We start from the raw sequence: 24,200 nt of genomic DNA, 5'->3' as shown, positions 1-24,200 counted from the left end.
CCAAGTGGGCAGCAGTAAGTTGTTCAAAGTGCTGCCCCCTTTGAAATCACATGTATTATACAAATAAATACAATCTTTTAGTAAACATATCTGATTTTATTACTTTTACAGTTGTAATGGTAAGCATTCCTAACTGTAGCTTTTTACATTGTATGTAATTCACAACTGGTTTTAGAAAAGAAAAAGCTGACAGTGGTTAAACTTGGACTTGACTTCAAATGCTTTTTAGTGTTTAGGTAAAACAAAACCAAGTGAGAATAGAATATCATATTGCAATGGTGAGTGTTATGATAGCTATTAAAATATGACTGGATTCCATGTTCCACTTATTTTCAAAACTTACATATGTAAATATATATAGGGGGGGTAGAATTCATGTAAATTTAAAACAGATTGGGAGGACTTGCTTGTATCTAAAGCATATATGTCTTTCAGCTATAGAAGTGCAAATATAATATCTTCAGGTCTCTACAGATTTAAACAGTGAAATTACAGTTTAAACAAATAGCAGAAAATTAATGTTTTTAAATACATTGGTGGCTAATTCTATTTGCTAATTATTTTTAAGTATGTAAGAGTAATAGGGATCATTTCACATGTTGGTTCAAAAATACCTTTTGTTTGTGTGTAATAGTTACATTTTTCTATACCTCGGTAATGATGCTTACAGTAGTGACACGCTGCAAAAAATCTGTATGCCTTCATTGCTTTTCTGAAGACAGTTAAAACAAGTCTGTTATCTATGGAATATGTTTCTGAAAAGGAAAACCAATATATTTCTCATGTGAATACTATTTTTTCTGACTGTGTCTACCACTGAAAAACCAGGATTGCCAATTTAAACAGTGCATAATAATGATATTAATTTTTATGGTGTGTATAAGTTACATTTGATTAGTTTTTTGCATGATTAAAATTTGCAAAGCCTTTATGGCCCCCAGGAGCCAACCTGTAATAAACAGCTCTCACCTTCGAAACCATAAAAGAGGCTTGCAGTACTTCAACATTAGATCTAATTGCCTTGCAACATCAAAGGAAGTACCAGAGGACTGAGAAAAATCACAGAAGGAAAGAGGGGGTTGAGGGCAGTTTCACCTCCAAAGGTTATGTGTTTGTGGCTTGGTGGAGCCCTGCAAAGTTATGGCCTAAAAACTGCTGTTTGCGATTAAGTTGATGGGGGAAAGTCTACCCTGCAATCTCTCCCTGCTGCTGACACAGAGTCTTTGTTCACATTTAGATTTCTCAAACTGTTGCCAGGGTCAGGCTGAGGTCAGACACCATGATGATGTATAGGAGAACATGTCTGGGAATTTCTCTCATACTTAAAACACATACCAGAAAAAAGAGCACCCTGAAAAATTGTCTGATGAGACCCAGATGATGATAGTAGGGCTGTTTCTCTTGGTACCTTCATGATTTCTCTTTTCTCAACTTCCCCACCCCCCTGCCCTATGCACCATCTGTTTTATTAACACTTCCTATCACAGCCTTCACAATTTTGTGCCCCCCTCGATAAGGAGACTCAGTATCACTTTGACATTTTGTCCTGCGGAAAGAGAATGGACTGGTAAATCTAGAAAAAAAAGAAGGAAGTATATCCATGGCAGTGCATGGCAATGTTGCAGGCTCTATTAGGCCATGTGTTGCGATGACGTGCAGCCTGTGTGTGTATGTTCTTGGCATAACACAGCCCAATCCAGTCACGATCACAGGCTCACAGCACCCCAAACTGTGCTCCCCCCTCACCTTGACAAACAGAGCCTTGCTTCCAGCTGTGGCGAGGGAGTCTACAGTGTTTGATTAGTAATACCACAGAGAAAAGCAAAGAAGAAGAAATAAGCATGCTAATGACCTGAGAATTTTTTATTCCAGATTTGCTAACCATTGCTGCATTTTATTTTATTTAAAGAAGTTCCCCTCCTCTCTTTCCTATCAAGTTGAATAAAATAATAATTGACAGCTAGTTTACAGCACACTCAACACAAAGAAATCAATGTAAAAGAGTTTGATCACTTTTTAAATGTGTAAGTTATAGGAAGAATTTTTAGTATAGGTTTTTTTTGTTAGATTGACATTGTTTATTCCAATTGTTTGCTTGTACATACTGATCCACTGCAGACTTGGCAAGTAAAGCACTAAGTAGCAATTTTTCTGTGCTCAGCTGCTCCATATGACAGAGGATATTTCATTCTGCTGTCAGACTGTTATTAATAAAACATGGGGTGCGGAAGGGGCCACAATTTTCCCTTTCAATCACTGTAGCATTTACAATGAAAATTTTATGCAGTGTGTAATTTTCAGTTAATGCTTGACACTTAAAATGTCGGTAGTTGCATTTGGTTTGGTTCCTGAAGGGTTAATTGTATCATGTTCCCTGCGTAAAAGCTTTGCTTATCACAAGTGAATAGAGGAGAGTATGCAAATGTATGCCTGTGACCTTTTGCCTTTCCAGGGTTAATTTATATGGCCATTAAAGATTTTATGAAATTGAGCAGCCTGGTGTTTTGAATCCCATTTTACCTTCTTCTCCTAATTTATATAATTCCTACCTGAACTGGGAATATGAGTTTCTCCCCCCCCCCCCCTGTGCTGTAGGGAGTTACAAGTCTGGTTATCTGGCATTACTCAGATTGCTAAAATTCATTAAAATGTGACATCAGCACAGTGAGAGACAAATGATCTCAAGATGAAAAGGAACAGTAGGCCTTTCACGGATTAGTGCTACATGGCCCCAGCATAGAAGCTAACTGCATAAACAGATTAATCCACTAGTAGCAGCATAGCTAAGATTTACAGAATAATTAAATTGGGTTGAGTTACTGTGAAGATTTTCATGTAATCTAGCTGGTGTGAACATGTAAGTGAGGTGTGGGTAATGCCACTTTCTCAGTAGCAATATACCAAGTTGTGTCATTTACCCAATGCAGTTCCTTCTGGAGTTGAAAAATTAGACTTCTCAATGTTTGGATTTAACACAGCACTTACATACTGCATTTAAAAGGATATGCAAACTCAAATAGGATTTGTTTTTAGGGTATATCTCAGCTTTCAAATATAATGTTACATGTGCCTTCTTTTGTTTATATCTGAATTGTGTACTCTTCATATTGACACAAATTATTTCTAGCCAATGAATAGGAAAGAAAAGATATCAGATGTTACATTGTTTTTGCTATATGTTCTGTCAAATGAATGTTTGCAATTTCTGGGCTGAATCTCTAAATTTACAATTTATTAATAATTAATCTCTGATCTCTTTAAAGTGTCATTCTTATTCACTTGCTCTGTTCTGTTTCTTTTTTTGAGAAAACCCTCATTAAATTTAGGGCTGATCTTATTAAAGATCATGTTTACAACTGGTGCTGAATGCTCCCTAAGTTAGCTTCTTTTAATTTTTTATGCTCATTCACAGAAGAACAAGTTGAAGATGCAGAAGGTTCTGCTAAAAGCTCATCAGTGTCTGTTGCTGATGATAAAGACACGCGTGAGAAAGAAAGAAATAATAGTGAAGGCAAAAAAGCTAGTAAAGATCCGGGTAAGATGCTAGAATTTTGTCACTCTTTTAAAAATCTTATTAAGTAGTCGTTCATTTAAAGCTGTCTGGACATTCCTATTATTATCTACTGCATGTGTACTTTGCATGTGATTTCTATCAGTAGCCTCCCATTGACCTATTTTTAATCATAACCATCTGACAGCATAGATGCGGATAAGTTGAAGAATATTAGAGGACGATTGGTGAGATTATTTTTTAATCAAATCAGTTTGTGTGCTTGTAATTTTTTAAGCGCCTTTTATTAATCTTAGCTGTACTTGTGATTCCTCTGATGGTATATTAATTTTTCATAAGCACAGGATTAGATGCCCCTTGAAAATTTTCCACTGTTTTTAATTTCTTTTTCTTTGCAGCAGTAAGAATGTAGGTGTGCTGCTGCTTCCATCTCATCCTCTGTTCTTGATATATGATCAGTTGTATTCAGGAATTTTCTCTCTTTCTGGGCATTTATCTTGTATTGTTTCTTTATACACACACACACACACACACACCCAAAAAATCCAGTGAAAAGGTTTACAAATGATTCAGCCTAAGAAAGAGGAAATATAATTGAAACCGGATTATGAGTTGGGTAATATTGATCTCTGGGAATATTTGAGCCCTGTAATGAAAGCTACTGTTTTTGAAAACAAAACTCCTGTGTTATGACATTTACTTGTGCACAAGCAAACTGAAGGCCAGCATCTGGCATGAATACACAAAGCTTTTTATGTGTTTGATTTGGCAAATGTGTGGCTTCATCTATGCTTTTTATGTATGAGATGGAAATCTATGGTCACAATGAATATTACATTGGCTACTTTTGCTGCACGCTATTCCTAGTTACATTATGCTGGACTCACTGAAGCAGAAGAAGTGCTGAAACAGGTTGAAGCCTATTAGTTTCAGGTAGTCATATATCTTGTCCTTGTATCCCACTGACAGCAGCATATAAAGGAGTTTGTATTCGCCATAAAGACATTTAGTTATACAGAAATAACATTTTACATGCAGGTTTCCTTAAAACTGAATTGGACAGGTTTTGTAAAGATACTCTAAAATATTGCTACCAATATATAAATAATATAAAAATGGGGTTTTTTTTGTCAAATTCATTCATATTTGAAGAATACAGTTCATTTTGTGTTGAGTTTATGGTATGTCTAGGTCAATAGTTATTGCTGATTAGAAACCTCGGTTTATTTTGATTTTCAAATCAAGGTACTGAAGATTTATTTGTGGTAAAACCTGGTTTTAGGATTTTTTGGAAGTACAACCATCATGTCATTGGAAGGTGACATATGAAAGAATACTGAAAGAAATGTGCTTGTTGGACCATTGTGAAAGAGTAGTAAAGAGACAAAACAATTAAAAAACATATGTTTAGATACGCATGCTTCATCAAGCATACCTTGTAATACAGTATATCCCAGAGACCTTTTCTACCTGGTTTGAAAAACAAACAACAAAAACCCTAATAAATATAATAAGTGAAAATGTTCATTGGTCAAAAGGCAAAAAAATGAATCTTCAGAAGCAATATTGTACAGCAATAATTTTCAAGATCCTCAGGAGAGCCAGATTTATAGTTGTACAACAAAATTAGGTAATGTTTGATTATAACTTTTGTACTGTCATAGACCACTTCTATTGTTAGAAAAGTACTGTGTATTTTCTTTGCTGTTCATTTATTAATAATAGGTGCCAAAGACAAACATTTCCTGGTTGCTCTTACATCATATTTCTGATTCTCAGACTGACCTTTTGAATCATTTGATTGAATTTTTAAATTAATTCTGGTCTTAATTCAGAACACAGTTGACAACTATGCCTAATGACTGCATAACTACTTATGTATAATTGAATGTTAATTTGGGCTTTCTTCTCCTGAATGAAGTGTTGAAAAGTCTTGCCAAAGGAGTTCCATAAAAACCACTAAGCTAATCATTGCCTTAACAAGTTAGACTGAAAAATACTATTGACCCTCTTTAGCATAGAATCTATTAGAAAAAGGAGGATTAACATGCTTAGTACTCAAATATTTATGTAAACTGTTGTTCTTTGTTGCCTTCCTTATCTCAGGCTTGGATGTTCGAAAGGAAACTTGCCAATAAACAAGCTAAGTTTGCTGAATATTCATTCACGACAAGAGCTTCCTAATGCCTCATTTATATTTTCATTTAAATCTAGTGCCACTTTAGATTAATTATAATCCAAATTACAGCAACACAGTGTAAGAATTAATATGGAATTTATCCAGATTAATACATTTGCATGTAAAATGTAATATTTTTCTGGCATGGCTAAGGGGAACATATTTAATAAGGTAGTAAACACACAGAACAATGAAAATTCACCTTAATTGTTGTCATAAAAATTATTTAATTCTTTTCTGATTGGAAAGAATACTATACCAGCGTTTATAATTGTAAACTTGTTATTGATTTGAATAACATCAAAATGTCAGAAGTTATATACTATCTTTATCAAATTACTGGTTCATGAATAATTATATATTTATTTATAGGTTTCTCATTATTTTATTGGATTAGTGCATACGGTATAATTTATGAGCTACCTTCCCTTATTAACACAACTTCTTTGCAACAATTCTTTTTAATTTAGAATCTTAAACATAAACTACAGATTGAGCATCCCTTATCTGGAATTTTGAAAATAGAAAAACTCCACAATTCAAAATTGTCCACAGGGAAGATAATGACACGTTGCTTTTTGATGTTCAGTGTTCACAAATTTTATTTCATGCCCAAAATTATTTAAAAAATACTGTGAATAAATTTACCCTCAGGGAATGTATATAAGGTGTTTTTGAAACATAAATTACTATTTGAGTCCTTTCTCCAACATTATGTTTATACAAATATTATAATATCCCAAACACATCTGGTCTCAACTATTTCTGATGAGGGATACCCATTCTTTGTTATAATTCAGCTCAACTTATTAATAATACTACTTGGTTTTTACAAGGCAATCCTCTAACGTCTATTTATGAATCCCCCTATGTAAATGAGGGTTATTCCCTAGTAAGCATTAATACTGATAAGTATTTATATGTTGTTAAGTCTTCTTTTGGATTTAAATATACACAGACCAGTGCTAGGCATGGCAATTTAACAAGATTGTTTTCAATACAATGACCATTTCATATATCACAGTCCCACATGGGCAATGAGTCTTAATGTTTATATACTTGTTATGTCATGATTGGTCTGTCACATGTGTTAAAATAGTACAGCACAGTCTTGGCAAGTATAATGTTATCATGACACTTTCAAGCCAACTACATCAATTCACATGCAATACTATAATCATGCCTCATCACACACAACATTATAACATGTATACATTTTTTATTGGTTCCAAATGTAGATCAGAATGCATATAGCAGACACTAAGTGGTAGATAATATTTTAAATAATTGCCATCTATAACAAATGCCTGACTTGAATTGTCTATCAATTGTCTGGAAGACACATATGTGATGTGGAATATTCTCTATAGAAAAATAATTATTTGGATCCTTTTAAAATTTCCTATAAAATAACACATTGCCAGTTCTGTGAAACGTGCAAATGTCACATAAATCAGACTGTACCCCTTTAAACGGCTGCTGTTTTGGCAATAGCTAGTCATGGAAACTCTTAACTTTGGCTCACTCTCTTCACAGGAAACTTGTAAAACACTAAATTCACCATAGAGGGAGTACACCAAACTTAATCAATATAGTGTATTAGCCCCAATGAACATACTAATAGAGAATTACAGTAACTAACATATGGAATTTACATATCCTTCCCTGTTCTCATCTGTGTTTTGGATACAAAGTTTCGATACTATGTTCCTGTCATCTAAAATTTATTGCCAAATTCTACACCATTCTCCTTAGAATTTAATTCCTTTTGAGATATTCTTGGGTAAACAGATATAGAGTTGGACCCTTAAGAACTCAAAATATAGTAGCTGTGGTCTTCTCTCTCTGACAAGAGGTATCAACTTCTGACAAACACTCTAGACACAGATGTCCATATCTTGTGGTCTATGCCCATGATGAAAACAATGCAGAATCACAGGCAAGGTACATAAATGGAGTATTTTGCAGAAGTATTGACTCATGTTTGGCTTTTCCACATTTTTTATATTTCAACAAATCTACTCCTTTGCTATGATATGCTTGTATAAATGGTGGTGTGACCTAGTCCTTTCAGAAGCCATATATATAGTTGAATGGATTCTACCTGCATGCAGTATCAATTTCAATTTATCTTAGATTAAATAACTTTTTCCTAGAAGGCTGCAAGGTTTTTAGAAAGCACATCAAGTCAGTAAAGCTTTGAAAGCTTGCATAGTAAAATACACTTTGGAGTTGGCCTAGTAAAGGTACTGCTGCTTGTGGATTTTGAATGTTGTTGTATTTTGCTGCATGGCCAACACAGTTACCTCTTAATGTTTTCCCATCATATTCTATCTAAATGTTTTTTTAATTGACATCTTAATCTTGCCAATCATTTGTTTGGAGGTACTTTGCAAGAGTGAAAGTAGGAATGTCTCTGACATTCTTCTGTGTTTTCTGGTCCCAGCTTCATGTTGTAGACTTCAATATTAGATTTAGATTTTTAGAAATATTACTTTCTGTGTGTGTCTCTGTGTTTGTATGACTGTGTAGACAATATATGCAGCATAGTTCTTTGCATGCCAAACTTTTAACTTTATGAGGGTATTTCAGCTTTCATGGTAAGGGTGCAATGAGGCTGCAATGTATTACATGGATCAGGTTTTGATGACAACAGTAATGGGCCTATCTCAAATTATAAATTGCATGATCCATTCATCTGGGCTTTGTGGTTTGTGTTGTATGGGTAATATAATTTGGCATAAGAAGCCTTGAATAATTTTGTTAGCAGACTGATCATCCTACTTTTCTTTGTGTTGTGTTTTGAAATATCATATAGCACCACTACAAATTATTGTTGAAGTAAGGCAATACTGTTACAATGATATTTCTCTAACCCCCTCCCCACCCCCACCCCTTGAACACAGCTTTGGGTCCACACATATGCTTGGGGAACTTTCTGCTCACATTATATATGTATATTCAGTTCTTCCCCAAGCATCTTTCCCTGATGGAGGAGACTTCTAGGAGTAATGATTCACGTGGGAAATGCAAACTTCTGAAAACCTGCAATTAATCTTGCCGGGTATTTGATAAGACCAGTGTAGCTGGCTGCCTACCTCCAATCTACTTGCTAAAAAGCATGCTGTTTTCCCTTTTTTATGAAGTACAGTTGAAGCATTTGCTGCATGTTGTTGCTAATCAATTCATGTAAATGTCTAAAACAGCTACCAAGTGATCAGCTACACAACTTTTTCATGACCCCCCCATATTCAGTTAGGGGACCTCGAATGGGGTCATGACTCACAGTTTTAGAAGCTTTGGTGTAGAGGACTGAGGGAAAAACACATGGACATTTTTCATCAGCTATAAGAAGAAATATGCTAAGACCGTCATGTATTGTTTTAGTGTAATTTAAATCATTTTGGAGAGAATTTGATGAATAGACATGTTTAGCTATTTATATATCCCCTGTTTACAATTAACCATGGGTGTGATTTTCCAGAACATGAGGGGGATTTTCCTTCCATTTCTATAAAATATTATGGTTCTTCATCTGTTTCTCATAAGTCTTTTAAAAAATACTAGTTACCGACAATATAATTACTTGGGACCACTAAATTGAGAGGGATTTACTTCAGAATAAGTGTACATGAAGTGTCATTCTGAGCCATTTTAGGCAAGATATAGTCACAAATGAAGCAACAGTGGTTTTGTTATAATATGTCCCTGCATGATTTAATACAATATTTTTAAAAGGGGACTACTGTTTTGTTACTCTGACCCAAGGTCAGAAGAATTGGGACATTACCATTACACATGTATGCATGCATGCATACACAGATCATAAGAACTGATATTTAAGTGACTTAAAGCATTTGGCAAAATAAAATCAGACTAAAGCCTTTTAACATTATTTAAGTATTTTTTGTCATTCTAGATTTTTTACAAATAACATTTGCAGAATATTTCTGAATAAAAAGTAGAAATTAAATGCATTGTGACATATCTAGCCATGCATTTTAATGAATTTCTTATAAAATATATTTCTGCATTTCAAAAGTGGCTATATAAAATATCTGTAGCTTTACCAGAATTGTTTCTCTCCCAACAACCTTTCAAATAACCTCTCACTTTTCAGAAGAAGAGCTATAAATACAAAATGCAAAATGCTACATAGTTAAGAGTACCTGTTCATACCGTCTTTCAACCCACCCACCTTCTTTTTATTTTACAAATATTTTAAGGCTTTTTATTTTAGTAACAACTACAATCTTAGTTTAAAATTAAAACTAGACTATTAGACAATGAAGTACAATTGATTCATTTATATACGTTCTGTGTGGATTTTTTAGAATCAAAATAAATCTTCATGCACAGCATTTAGTAGATTACCCTTGGACAATATATTTATGTTGGGGTCTGATAACAATCAATGGTTTAGCTTCATTGTATTTCAAGATACATTTGCACCCAGTTGTCCAGTGATAGTGTCCTCACCCTGGAAATAATTTAGTTGCAAATTGACTGGAAGATGGCGAAAATTGAAAGTTAAAATTAGAAATACTCATAATAAACAGCAGAAAAAAGGTCAGATGATGCCATGCTATGATGAGATTGGAATGGTTGGTAAATGAGGTTTTGTGTTTGTCGTGAGATATGTGACATGCCTGCCCAATGCTGTTGTAATATCCAACCTAGCAAAAGAGATTATCTAGCAAATTGATGCTGGAAAGAATTTTCTTATGGACTGGGAAATTAAAATTGCATTCTTTTCTTTGATGTGTGCAAGACTGGCAGTATTATGAGCTAGCACAGATTGAATATTAAATACATATTTGCTATATACAGAAAAATATTTATAAATATTGTTGTTTCATTTAAGTACAGTATACTGTTTTAGCTTCATAATGCAAACATTCGGTGAAACAAACATGATTAGACTTTGTCTAAAATTAAATTTTATTTGTTCAAAAATCATACTTTCTCGTTTTAGCATGTTTTATATAGACCTAGTTGTGCCTAATGTAAACCTATTGAAACCAGTGACATTTCAAATAGGAGTGGTTTTTTATATTCTGTTAATTTCAGTGAGACTTCTCTAGAAAGATCTACACTAATTTTACTACATTTAATATAAAATATTGTCGTTATTTAAGTTTTATTTGACTAACAATAATTACATTGCTTAGATATTTTAAAAAGAAAAATAATGTATACATGTACTTCAATTTTTTTGCGGAACAAGTAATTGACTTAGAAAGCTGATTTCACTTAATGTAGTATAAAATTATACACTGAAATACGAAAGAGAGCTAGCTATTGATTACTCTTTAGGGCATCATAAGGTTATCTAAACAAGAGAGAAGAGAACATTTTAATGTATATATAGAGTCTGCACTGCTTCAAAGATAAGTGTGCTTTCACCTTTGTACCTGTTCAATTTCAAAAATAGTTTTTCTTCCATGTGTAATCCTGCAGTATTTAAATTTACAGTGAGAGACCCTAAGAGGTCACAATCTATTTCAATAATGTTAGCTATTTTTAATGTTTTCTTATACATTTTCTTGGAATCAGGAATAAGCACACCAGAAAAGGACCCAAAAGTCAATATTGCATCAGGGGAACAACCACTAATTCCGCCTAAAGAAGAAGATGGTGCATCTAAAAAGCCCAAACTTTCTGAGGAAAATAAGTTTGGTCATGAACAGGTAAAATATTAATTTAGCATTGTTTTTATAGAGGGTAGATAAACCCTATACCCTGCTAATTAATTATATGTTAGATTATTCCTGCCACTATTGGCCAGCTATAAATGTTTTTTGTCAAAGTGGAGAAACACGTTTACTATAAGAACAAAATTCGCATCCTAGCATAGTAATACCATGAATACGTCAACTAATTCTTGAAACACAATCTGCTGATGCTATTTGTATGCTTGGTGACTAAAGAATAATGACATGAGACTCAGAAAAGCAATCTGAGAGCAGGCATTATAACAGTATTGTGAAGGGGACTTCACAGATTAAAATCCAATTCCCTCCAACTCAACTTCTGAGTGAAAAGTGTTCAGGTATTTTCACTCATACTGATCTTTCCCCATTTCCACATTTCTGCCTTGAAAGGTAAAATACAGTATGATGTAACCCAGAGTGAGCAATGTGCAGCTCTTCCAGATATTATGCTTCAAATCCCAGCAGTCACAGCCAATGTAGCCCATAGTAAGGAATGCTGTCAAAAATATATGGAAGCGTTTATGATTCTCACTATAAACAGATGTCATGAATAAAACTTTTACATTGTGAACAAGCTCAGAGAGTTCACTTTTGTAACTTCTTTCATTCTAAAAAATTGTCCACTTTGATTAGTGGCCAGTTTCTTCCTTTCCTTAAAACCCATGTCTTTTCTAAGGAAGTAAGGAGTAGTTGTGTGGAAGATAGAAGGGGGTGTTCTTGAGAATTAGAGTGCTCTTAATATATCATTTTTCAGGTTATTAGAGGCGTAGATAGTGATACATTTAGGTAAAGGTAAAGGTTTCCCCTGACGTTAAGTCCAGTCATGTCTGACTCTAGGGGTTGGTGCTCATCTCCATTTCTAAGCCGAAGAGCCGGCATTGTCCGTAGACACCTCCAAGATCATGTGGCCAGCATGACTGCATGGAGCGCCGTTACCTTCCCGCCGGAGCGGTACCTATTGATCTACTCACATTGGCATGTTTTCGAACTGCTAGGTTGGCAGAAGCTGGAGCTAACAGCGGGCGCTCACTCCGCTCCCAGGGTTTGAACCTGGGACCTTTCGGTGATACATTTATCTGGAGGAAAGTCCACTTGAAGTCCTCGAATTTACTTTTGCATAGACATGTATGTGATTGTTTGGTAAATCTGTTTTATCTAATGGGTTGAATTTATGTTTGATGTTTTTCAGTTTTACCAGTGCCCTTATTGTAACTACAATAGCAAGGACCCAAATCGTATCCAGATGCATGTCTTGTCACAACATTCTATGCAGCCTGTTATCTGCTGTCCCCTCTGCCAAGATGTCCTGAGCAACAAAATGCATCTCCAGCTGCATTTAACTCATTTGCACAGTGTGGCGCCTGACTGTGTGGAGAAACTACTTATGACAGTAGGTGTTTAAAATGGACTATATATTACAGATGTACATGGGCTTGAAGTGATGCTAAAAATATTCTGCCATCATAGCTAAAGACTTGTAACTTGGGCTCCTGAGATCTCTTCCTAGTTCTGCTAATAACTTAGTTCATCCTTTTGGCCTATTCACTTAACCCTAATTTTCAAAGACACCAGCTCTTATTAAAGGTAGTCTTTGAAGATAAAGGTGCTCACCTCTGTGCTTCCATGCACATCCTAAACAGATCTATGACTACCTTGGCCCACAGGGGAATTATTTTCCTTAATTTACCCTTAATCATGTTCTAAGGACTAAAAGTACAAGACATTATTCTTTGTCACTAATTTTATCAGATGAAATAAATAATTGTTAAGAAGACAAAAATGAAAAAATCAGATATATTTTATATTTCTTGAATAAAGGGCATGAAACCTATAATTTAGATACAAGAATAATCTTGTCTGTTTGTTTCTCTTAACTACTTGAGTATCATCAGAGAAGAGCAGATATAAATATGCTTAATAATAATAATAATAAATATATATACAATATGTGGTAACAGGAAAACTAAGATTATACTCAAGAAACTACAAGCATTTTGGGAAACTTTATGTAATATGACTTTATTGATTAGAACGTAAAATCACAATGTCTTTGATCATCTTTCCTGTATTACTTATGACTGACTACATTTATTTATTTATTTTTCAAACTTATATGCCGCTACTCCCCTAGGGCTCGGAGCGGCTTACAAGAACCAGCTAAAATCAACAATTTAAAAAACATCTTAAAAACATCTTTAAAAACATCTTAAAAACATCCTAAAAGCACCTTTTAAAACATCAAAAACAGAACTCAAAAGCCTGTCGAAACAGACTACATGTGAGACATAATCACTATATTTTGAACTATTATGTAAAAACAACCTTAGAATCACAAAAACTGCTTAAATATACCAGAATATCATAACAACTTCACAGGGTTCTAATTATTAAAGGTTATTAGGTAATTCAAAGGGTGAACATCCTTACTGGATTTACAGCCCACAGAAGTAATGACCTTGCATTGCTAGACACAGGAGTTGCTTAGACTACAGTTGCTTAGACTGCACATAATTAGTGATCCACAGTCTTTCTAATGCTTCACCAATATTAAGTTGTTGCTTGTTTCATTTTTCTTTTTAAAAAAGGACTCTTGCTGAATGCCGTATCATTCTTTTTTTATATATATAAAGGTTCCTGTACCAGATATGATGATGCCTAATAGTATGCTACTGCCAGCAGCAGCTTCAGAGAAATCTGATTGTGACACCTCTGCAAGTCTGGCAGCCGAGGGAGCTGAGAAATATTCAGGTATGTCAACAAAATTCCAGACCTGAAGAACTGAAATGTTATTGCCTTTGGGTGGGAATGTGTATTCCTATTGGGATAGGAGTAATTGGGGTTCTAAAGGAAAATCATGCAGTATTATAAAAGACAAATGTTTTTTCCCCACAGACATTCATGAATGTAAGTGAGATTTGTAAGAAACTTTACATAGTAAAGGTCTTAAAGTGTTCCAGGCACTCTATTCCAATGCACTCTCACTTAGGCACCATCCACACTGTCCATTTAATGCAGTTTCAAACTGGCATAGTAGAAAGTGGTTTCATTGCACAGATAATTAAATAGGAATCATGGCCTGGATGGTGATTACACACACTATAAAGGGCTTTCTTTTCACACTTTTGTTTCTTGTCTGGGTGCTGTAGTTTGAAGCTAGTTTTGAACTGCATTAAATTATGAGTGCCAATGGGGCCTAAAAGTTTTGTTTTCAGTTTCCCTCCTCATGTAAAGGTTTCATTAAATGTCTTCTTCCTATATCTCTTTTCTCATCCACCAAAACATTTTATTAAACAACTATCCTTTCCCTTTCTGAGTTTTTTGTTCTCCTTTTTTGTGCTTCCAAAAACCTGGATCTTTTGGTCTTCTAGAAAGCTGTGACTCCAGATATCCTGATATTTGCATCTTGTAGTTGAGTGCTGCTATTTAAATAAACAGAAACTGATATTGACATGTATGATAGCCCTTGTATACAATATATTGGAGTGTAAATATATTGGTAGCGCCAAATAAATATCTAAGTCACATTAAGCACTTTCAACACCACCCAATTATATCTGACCCTTCAAAGTTTCCCCTCGCCTATGTGTCTATGTGTCTACATGCAAAGAAAAAAAAACTGGTAGTTTAAAATAATTGCCATAAAATAACTTTCTAAGAAGGCCAGAAGAGTTCTAATTTAGTTGTAGAGTTCATGTATAACGGATACATTTTCCAAGTTCACCCTCCTGTATATGAAGTTAACATAATTTTATAGCAAATTTGTTTCCTTTGTATATATAAGAATTCATTTATAATCAACATTAGGAGAGCCAGAACATTTTTGTCTCAATACCAGACGTGTTCTCATATGAATCACCAGGCTCAGTTCATGGTATATAGATTGAACCCCTAGCCCCATCAGCTAATGTAATTTTTACAAATAAGGTACACATTTGTGTAAGTGTGCATGTGCTGATATATCTGAGTACTAGGCTTGATCGATCCATGAAAAATTTGATTCTAAACTCGTTTCAAAACTAGAAGGGGCAGTTTTTCGTTTTTGTTGCTAATAACGAATTTGGCCCCCAAAATTTTTCGAAATTAACGAAAATTCGTTATTTTCTAAATTAATTCGTTAATGGCAGACGCGCATGCGCGGTGGCCCAAAAACAGCCCGAAGGGGGGGGGGACTTAGGGGGCTCTCCCGCCCTCATTTTTTGAGTGATCTTCTTCAAACTTGGTACAGTGGTAGAACACATTTAACACTGATAGCTCACCAAAATGTGGAACGTTTCCCTTATCCTCTGATTTTTGGCAAATTTTCATAGCTTTTATAATAAACCATTTTTTAATAATTGCAGAAATCTGTTCCTGGTTTGAAAGTCTTATTTCCTGTTAAATTGGGTTGTCTTTACTGTGAAAGTCATTGTTCTACTTCAGAAACTTTGTTTTTGTGGCTGAAACTTTGTTAAATTGGTGTGTGTGTGATATATATTGTGTGTATATATAGTCCCTGCTTGTGTGTGTGTTTGTGTGTGTGTAGGTAAAGGTAAAGGTATCCCTTGACGTTAAGTTCAGTCATGTCTGACTCTGGGGGTTGGTGCTCATCTCCATTTCTAAGCCCAAGAGCCAGTGTTGTCCATAGACACCTCCAAGGTCATGTGGCCGGCATGACTACATGGAGTGCCATTACCTTCCCAGAAACACCCAGAAAATGGGAATTCCAGACAGGAAACAATCAGGGCCAGCTAATACCTCCCAACAAAGGATTCCCCCAGGTAGGAAGCAGCCAGGCTTTGAAGCTGCAAGGCTATTCAATGCTAATCAAGGTGACCAATTGCAACATTCACACTTGCCTCCCACAGACAAGAGTTCTTTCTCCCACCCTGGACCTTCCACAGATATATAAACCCCACTTGCCTAGCTTCGCACAGACGTCAAAACCTCTATGTCTGCCACAGATGTGGGTGAAACGTCAGGAGAGAATGCTTCTGGCACATGGCCATAGAGCCCGGAATACATACCACAACAGTGTGATCCCAGCCATGAAAGCTCTCGACAACACAACCACAGTATCCATTCAAGTTCATGTAGCGTAGTATGGACTGGAGACCTGTATTGGGGGGAGGGAGGGTGCGAATCTGGGCCCCTGGGAGCAGCCGAGGACGGGCCTGGCCCACACCCCCTCGCATCCCGGGCCTCTTCCTCCTCACCGCCGGGCCCCTCTCGGTCTCTCCAGGCCTGAGCTGAGGCGAGGCGGCGGCGGCGGCCATTTCCCCCCTCCGTCTTCCTCCTCCTCCTCGGCCTCCTTCCCCCTCGCCCCCTCCCATTGGCTGAGCCTCCCATTGGCTGAGGGGCAAAAGGAAAGGAGTTTGGGTGATTTGCAAAAGCTTTTTTTTCTTAACGAAAAAAACGAAGAAATAAGAAAAAACGGCCTCTCGCGATTCGAAACCGCGATATCCAGACGTGTGGACAACCAAGGTTCTATATTGCTTCAAAACAAACGAAAATAATGAATTAATAACGGGTAACGGGAAAATCGAATTATTTGAGCAAGCCTACTGAGTACAGGTTGAGCCTCTATTTCTTTTGTGGAAAGTAAAAGAGGGAGAGGTTTCCATTCATGCATAGCCAACCCTGTAAATAGGGTCATTGATTTTTCAGGTTTCTTGTTCACATAGAAAAGCCTCCACATGAACAGGAAATTCTTTTCCTAATATATGCTGTGTGTAGCTAGGCACTCCATTGCTTGCGTGTCAGGTGAGTTATGCAACTTAGGTATTCACATGCAACAGTGACTAAATGTTATTATTTTTCTCTCTCTCCCTTTTTAAACAGCAGGTGAAAGTCTTCCAGATGAGAAGAATATCCCTGGTCTGGAGGAGCCAAAGACTGGAATGGAAATTAAATCAGAGGAACAGAAGCCACTCAAGGAATCTACTGAAATACCAGAATGGAACAAAAACAGCAGTAAAGATATAAAGAACATTGAATCACTGCCAGATCAGTTGAATGAACAGCAGAAGAGGCAGCAGCTTTCTGTTTCTGATCGCCATGTCTATAAATATCGTTGTAATCACTGTAGCTTGGCTTTTAAGACTATGCAGAAGCTTCAAATACATTCCCAATATCACGCTATTCGGGCTGCTACCATGTGTAGCCTTTGCCAACGTAGCTTCCGTACATTCCAGGCTTTAAAAAAACATTTGGAAGGAGGACACCCAGAACTCAGTGAAGCTGAAATTCAGCAGTTGTGTGCGTCTTTACCTGTAAATGGTGACCTCTGGGCAGAAGGTGAAAGTATGGCACAAGATGAACATGCACTAGAGCACGATATAGAAAGAGAATATGAGATGGACCAGGAAGGTAAAGCAAGTCCTGTAGGAAGTGATAGTAGCTCCATTCCAGATGAAATGGGCTCAGAACCAAAGCGGACCTTACCTTTTAGAAAAGGGCCAAATTTTACTATGGAAAAATTTCTAGATCCTTCTCGCCCATATAAATGTACAGTGTGTAAAGAATCTTTTACTCAAAAGAACATTCTTTTGGTCCATTATAACTCAGTATCACATTTACATAAACTCAAAAAGGTGTTGCAGGAAGCATCCAGCCCTGTCCCACAAGAAGCTAACAGCAGCACTGACAACAAACCCTACAAATGCAGCATTTGTAATGTTTCTTATAGCCAAAGTTCTACACTGGAAATACATATGAGATCTGTGCTTCATCAAACTAAGGCAAGGGCTGCGAAACTAGAACCCAGCAGCAATTCAACAAGTGGAAATAGTATAGCAGGGAATGTTAATAGCCCCAGCCAAGGGATGGTAGATCCCATCAGCTTACCAGCAGTTAACAGCAAGGAAATCCATATAGATGCCAAAGAATTAAATAAAAAACAAGCTTCTGAATTGGTTTCTGCTCAACCTACTCATCATCTTCCCCAGTCACCAGCACAACTCCAGATGCAACTCCAGCATGAATTACAACAGCAAGCAGCTTTCTTTCAACCTCAGTTCTTAAATCCAGCATTTTTGCCTCATTTTCCTATGACACCAGAAGCATTATTGCAGTTTCAGCAGCCACAGTTTCTTTTTCCATTCTATATTCCTGGGACAGAATTCAGTTTGAGCCCAGACCTGGGTTTGCCAGGTTCTGCTGCATTTGGTATGCCTGGAATGGCAAGTATGGCAGGCTCACTGCTAGAAGATCTCAAACAGCAGATGCAAACTCAACATCATGTTGGTCAAACCCAATTGCAAATACTACAGCAACAAGCACAACAGTATCAAGCTACACCACCTCAAATTCAGTCACAAAAGTCACAGCAGCAGCAAACAACTAAGTTAGTGAAAACAGAGCAGAATATTATTGTAAATACAGAGTGCCAGATTATGAAGGATACATCATCCTATAAGGAATCAGAAGAGATTTCTGAAAAACAAGAAAAACCAAAGCAAGAATTCACAAATGATAGTGAAGGATTAAAAGAAAACAAAGATATGAAAAAACAGAAGTCATCAGAACCAATGATCCCACCGCCTAGAATTGCTTCTGGGGCAAGAGGAAATGCAGCCAAGGCTTTGTTGGAAAACTTTGGCTTTGAGTTGGTTATTCAGTACAATGAGAACAGACAGAAGGTGCAGAAAAAAAACAAAACTGGTGATTGCGAAAATACAGACAAATTGGAATGTGCAGCATGCAGTAAATTATTTTCCAATATTCTTATATTAAAGAGCCATCAAGAACATGTTCATGGTCAGTTCTTTCCACATGGTGCACTCGAAAAGTTTGCCTGTCAGTATAGAGAGGCTTATGACAAGCTTTATCCTATTTCACCATCTTCTCCAGAACCTCCCCCACCTCCACCACCACCACCACCACCACCACCTCAACCTGCAACTCCTTCACAGTCTTCTTCATCCAGCTCGGGAAAAATTCAAAGCATGACTCCTACCCCACTGCAAGCTCCACCACCAACACCACCTCCACCACCTCCTCCGCCACCACCTCCACCACCACCACCACCTTCTGTGCCACCACCAGTGCAGCTGCCAGTTTCATTGGATCTTCCACTTTTTCCTCCAATTATGATGCAGCCAGTGCAACATCCAGCATTGACTCCCCAGCTTGCTCTCCAACTACCACCAATGGATGCTTTATCTGCAGATCTTACTCAACTTTGTCAACAGCAGCTAGGATTAGATCCAAACTTCTTACGACATTCTCAATTTAAACGGCCACGTACTAGAATCACCGATGACCAATTAAAAATACTGCGGGCATATTTTGATATTAATAATTCTCCAAGTGAAGAACAAATTCAAGAAATGGCTGAAAAATCTGGCCTTTCCCAAAAAGTTATTAAACACTGGTTTCGAAATACCCTGTTTAAAGAACGACAAAGGAACAAGGATTCTCCATACAATTTTAGCAATCCTCCCATAACAGTTTTGGAAGATATAAGAATTGAACCACAGCCAAGTTCTTTAGAACATTACAAATCTGATTCAGCTTTCAGCAAGCGGTCATCTCGAACTAGATTTACTGACTACCAGCTAAGAGTTTTACAAGATTTTTTTGATACAAATGCCTATCCAAAAGATGATGAAATTGAGCAACTTTCAACTGTACTTAACCTAGCTACTCGAGTTATCGTTGTATGGTTTCAAAATGCACGACAGAAGGCTCGCAAAACTTATGAAAATCAAGCTGAAACTAAAGATAATGAGAAGAGGGAGCTCACCAATGAGAGATACATTCGGACTAGTAATATGCAGTATCAATGTAAAAAGTGTAGTGTGGTTTTCCCTAGAATTTTTGACTTAATTACACATCAGAAAAAATTGTGTTATAAAGATGAAGATGATGATATACAAGATGAAAGCCAAACAGAAGATTCAATGGATGCCACAGATCAAACACTTTTCAAGAATTGCACTGTTTCTGGTCCATCTGACTCATCAAAAAGTACAGCTGTAACAACAGCAAGCTCTGGATCTGGTTGCAGTACTCCTTTAATGCCATCACCCAAACCTGAACCAGAAAAAGCCTCTCCTAAACCCGACTCATCAGAAAAACCAAAGCAAAATGATACTGTATCTAAGCAAGCAGAGACTCCCTCTCAAGGCAACAAATCAATGCAACCTGCGACCGCATCCTCTTCTGAACCACAGCCCTCAGCTTCTCAAACTCAGCAGCATAAACAATCCCAAATAGGAGGTAGACCACCTTCTGCATCACAAACTACACCTATTCCTTCCAGCCCTTTAACAATCTCAATGACGTCTCTTCAGAACAGTCTACCTCCTCAGTTATTACAGTACCAATGTGACCAGTGTACCGTTGCCTTTCCCACTTTAGAACTTTGGCAAGAACACCAGCACATGCATTTCCTAGCAGCCCAAAATCAGTTCCTTCATTCTCAATTTTTAGAAAGGCCTATGGATATGCCCTATATGATATTTGATCCTAATAGTCCTCTGATGACTGGACAGTTGCTAAATAGTTCTTTAGCTCAGATGACACCACAAGTAGGTTCGGGACATTCAGCTCACCACACTGCTTCGATTTCTGGCTCACTTAAACGGAAGCTGGATGATAAAGATGACAACAACTGTAGTGAAAAAGAAGGCGGAAACAGTGGTGAAGACCAGCACAGGGATAAGCGACTGAGAACTACAATCACTCCAGAGCAATTGGAAATTCTTTATGAAAAATATCTTTTAGATTCCAATCCTACCAGAAAAATGCTGGATCATATTGCACGTGAAGTTGGCCTCAAAAAGAGGGTGGTACAAGTCTGGTTTCAGAATACAAGAGCCCGAGAAAGAAAAGGACAGTTCCGTGCAGTCGGTCCAGCTCAGTCACATAAAAGATGTCCCTTTTGCCGAGCACTGTTTAAAGCAAAATCTGCTTTAGAAAGTCACATTCGCAGTCGGCACTGGAATGAAGGAAAACAAGCAGGTTATAGTTTGCCACCAAGTCCTTTGATAGCCAATGAAGAAGAAGGAGAGAGCCCACAAAAATACACATTTTTTGACTATTCATCATTAACATTAACAAAGATTGATTTGTCAAGTGAAAATGAATTAGCTTCTACAGTCTCAACTCCTGTTAGCAAAACTGCAGAAATGTCTCCAAAACATCTTTTAAGTCCTTCTTTCAAAGCAGAATGCAATGAAGATATTGAGAATCTGAGTATTACACCTGTTGATGCTGGGTTTGATCAGAATAAAACTGACTTTGATGAAACTTCATCAATTAATACAGCAATTAGTGATGCTACAACTGATGAGGGAAACAATGAAATGGAAAATATGACTAGTAGTTCTGGAGATGTGAAATCATCATCATCTCTTAAGGAGCCAAAAAATATTCTAAATGACAATTTGCCAAAAAACACAAACATGCCTAATGTGGAGAGCAGTGATGATAAGTTTCTATTCTCCCTGACTAGCCCGTCAATACAATTCAGTGATAAAGACGGTGATCAAGACCAAAGTTTTTATATTACTGATGATCCTGATGATAATGCTGATCGCAGTGAAACATCAAGCATAGCTGATCCAAGTTCACCTAACCCATTTGGAGCAAACTTTAAATCTAAAAGCACTGACCGACTTGGTCACAAACGATTTCGAACACAAATGAGTAACCTACAGCTTAAAGTCTTGAAGGCTTGCTTTAGTGATTATCGGACTCCAACCATGCAAGAATGCGAAATGCTAGGGAATGAAATTGGCCTGCCCAAGCGTGTGGTTCAGGTTTGGTTTCAGAATGCTCGAGCAAAAGAAAAAAAATTCAAAATTAACATAGGGAAGCCATTCATGATCAATCAGAATGCAACTGATGGATCAAGACCAGAGTGTTCTTTGTGTGGGGTGAAATATTCTGCACGTTTGTCCATCAGAGACCATATATTTTCTAAACAACATATTACAAAAGTGCGAGAAACTCTGGGAAGTCAGCTGGACCGGGAAAAAGATTACTTAGCTCCTACAACTGTTAGACAGCTGATGGCACAGCAAGAACTGGATCGTATAAAGAAGGCTACAGATGTTCTAGGGTTAACAGTACAGCAGCCAGGCATGATGGACAGCAGCTCGCTTCATGGAATCAGTTTGCCAGCAGCTTACCCAGGACTTCCTGGCCTCCCTCCAGTTCTTCTACCTGGAATGAATGGCCCATCTTCCTTAACTGGATTTCCTCAAAGTTCAAACAGTAAGTACATTGGAAGAGCGGAGAAAAGTGTTGTTCTTGCTGAGATAGTATATTTTAGCTGTTAGACTATTTGTTTTTCTATCAGTTCTATAGCTATAATAATAATAATTGCTTGAATCCAGAGCCTGCCATTTTGGATGAAAGAACTCCTTCCATCTATAGAAGTTCTGAACCAGCAGAATATTTCAGCTGGCAGAATGGAATGGAGGTGGTTGTAATTAATTTCCAACTTGTCTTGCAATCCACTTTACCTCCTCCAGATTTGCTCTAGATTATTTGATGACTCTCTAGAAGAACATAGGAGGTTTCCTGAAAACTGCAGAGAGAGGACTGAAATGTCATCTCCTCCTCTCTACTTTTCCCCCTCTTCTGGAAACCTGGAATTCTTCTGCTGGCAAGGGAACAGTCTGGAATTAATCTATATTTATAAAGTTTTGGATTAATCAAAATTTTATCAACATGTTTTCCAGGCAAGATATAAATGTGTCATCTATGCAACAAATCATATCATACATTTCACTACATTAACAATTGTGTTTACTGTTTACATACAATTACAGTTCCCAAGAATAGCTTTAAAACTTGCCATGCAATCCTATACACGTCTGCTAAGAAGTCTGCCTCACTAAGCTCAATAGAATTTACAGACAGATTGCTATCTTCTCAAATATTTTGGAAATCCTTGATGCCATTTAAAGCAGTTTACAACCTGGAAGCATGGTGGAGACTGGAACTGAGACAAATGCAAATATCCAGTCAAGTGGTACTGTTCTATCCAGTTAAAGTTGCAATTCATTAAAAAAATCTAATTAGCATTAGCTAATTAGTTTTCTATGATCATACATTCTTGATCTCAGTCCTACTGTGGAACACTGCTGGCTATTTTACATGCATAAAATGCTGTGCCCTGCACAGAAGATGCTGCTTTCTGCACAAAACAACAACATGGGGGCTGTGTACATAATAGATCCTGAGCTGAGAATATTCTCATCAGTGAATGAATATTCCCATGAGGGCTTCTTAACACTCAAAAAGCATGTTTGTTAACTGTTTTCATATATTTTTAAATATTATTTTCATCCTTATCACAAAAGTTTCAGACAAGCACTAACTCAAGAAAGTTAATTTCCTTGGTAATTTTTTTGGTAACCTCAGTAACTTATAGCATTGCCTTTAGACCTCATCTTAAGGAGATTCCAATCAGAACACCTCCAGGATCTTCCTCTAAGAAGCTTTGTAGCCCTTTCTCGGCACTGAAGAAATGAGAATAAAATGTTGCCAGAACATTAGGAACAAAGGACAGAATTCTTATATTACTTTTCCTCACTGAAAGCTATTAATTGGCTTCATCCATACTCTTCAAGCACAGTTAGTTTTTTGTCTCTATGAGCTTAACAGCACACATACTATATCTGTTGATGTGTAGAAATGAGTCCAAATCCTTAATCTGTTCTACTTTCCAGTTTATAATTAAATGTCTTATTATTATTTATGTATACACCTCTTTATCTCCCCAAAGGGGACTCATAATTGGTCAGTTGGTCATTTGGTCAGTTCAAACTGATGGCCATCTAGAAATGACACAGGAGGCTGAGGC

At 36.8% G+C, this 24,200-nt stretch overlaps 1 protein-coding gene across 9 annotated transcripts in view; it reads left to right on the top strand.

Annotated features, from left to right (window-relative positions):
* The window catches only part of zfhx4 (zinc finger homeobox 4), a 222,935-nt gene that overhangs the window by 183,745 nt on the left and 14,990 nt on the right, over positions 1-24,200 (top strand). For 6 of the 9 annotated variants that reach the window (XM_062980245.1, XM_062980244.1, XM_062980247.1 and 3 more), the window contains exons 5-9: positions 3,413-3,535; positions 11,247-11,380; positions 12,594-12,794; positions 14,035-14,152; positions 17,222-22,603. In XM_062980245.1, coding sequence (XP_062836315.1) covers positions 3,413-3,535; positions 11,247-11,380; positions 12,594-12,794; positions 14,035-14,152; positions 17,222-22,603 — 5,958 coding nt within the window. The remainder of the gene's footprint in view (positions 1-3,412; positions 3,536-11,246; positions 11,381-12,593; positions 12,795-14,034; positions 14,153-17,221; positions 22,604-24,200) is intronic. The other 3 variants (XM_062980246.1, XM_062980249.1, XM_062980248.1) reach the window with 2 other exon arrangements.

The sequence above is a fragment of the Anolis carolinensis genome, chromosome 4 (assembly GCF_035594765.1).
Source record: "Anolis carolinensis isolate JA03-04 chromosome 4, rAnoCar3.1.pri, whole genome shotgun sequence".
NCBI classification, from domain to species: Eukaryota; Metazoa; Chordata; class Lepidosauria; order Squamata; family Dactyloidae; genus Anolis; species Anolis carolinensis.
The sequence above is the reverse complement of the archived record's forward strand: the minus strand, read 5'-3'. Positions and strand labels throughout refer to the sequence as shown.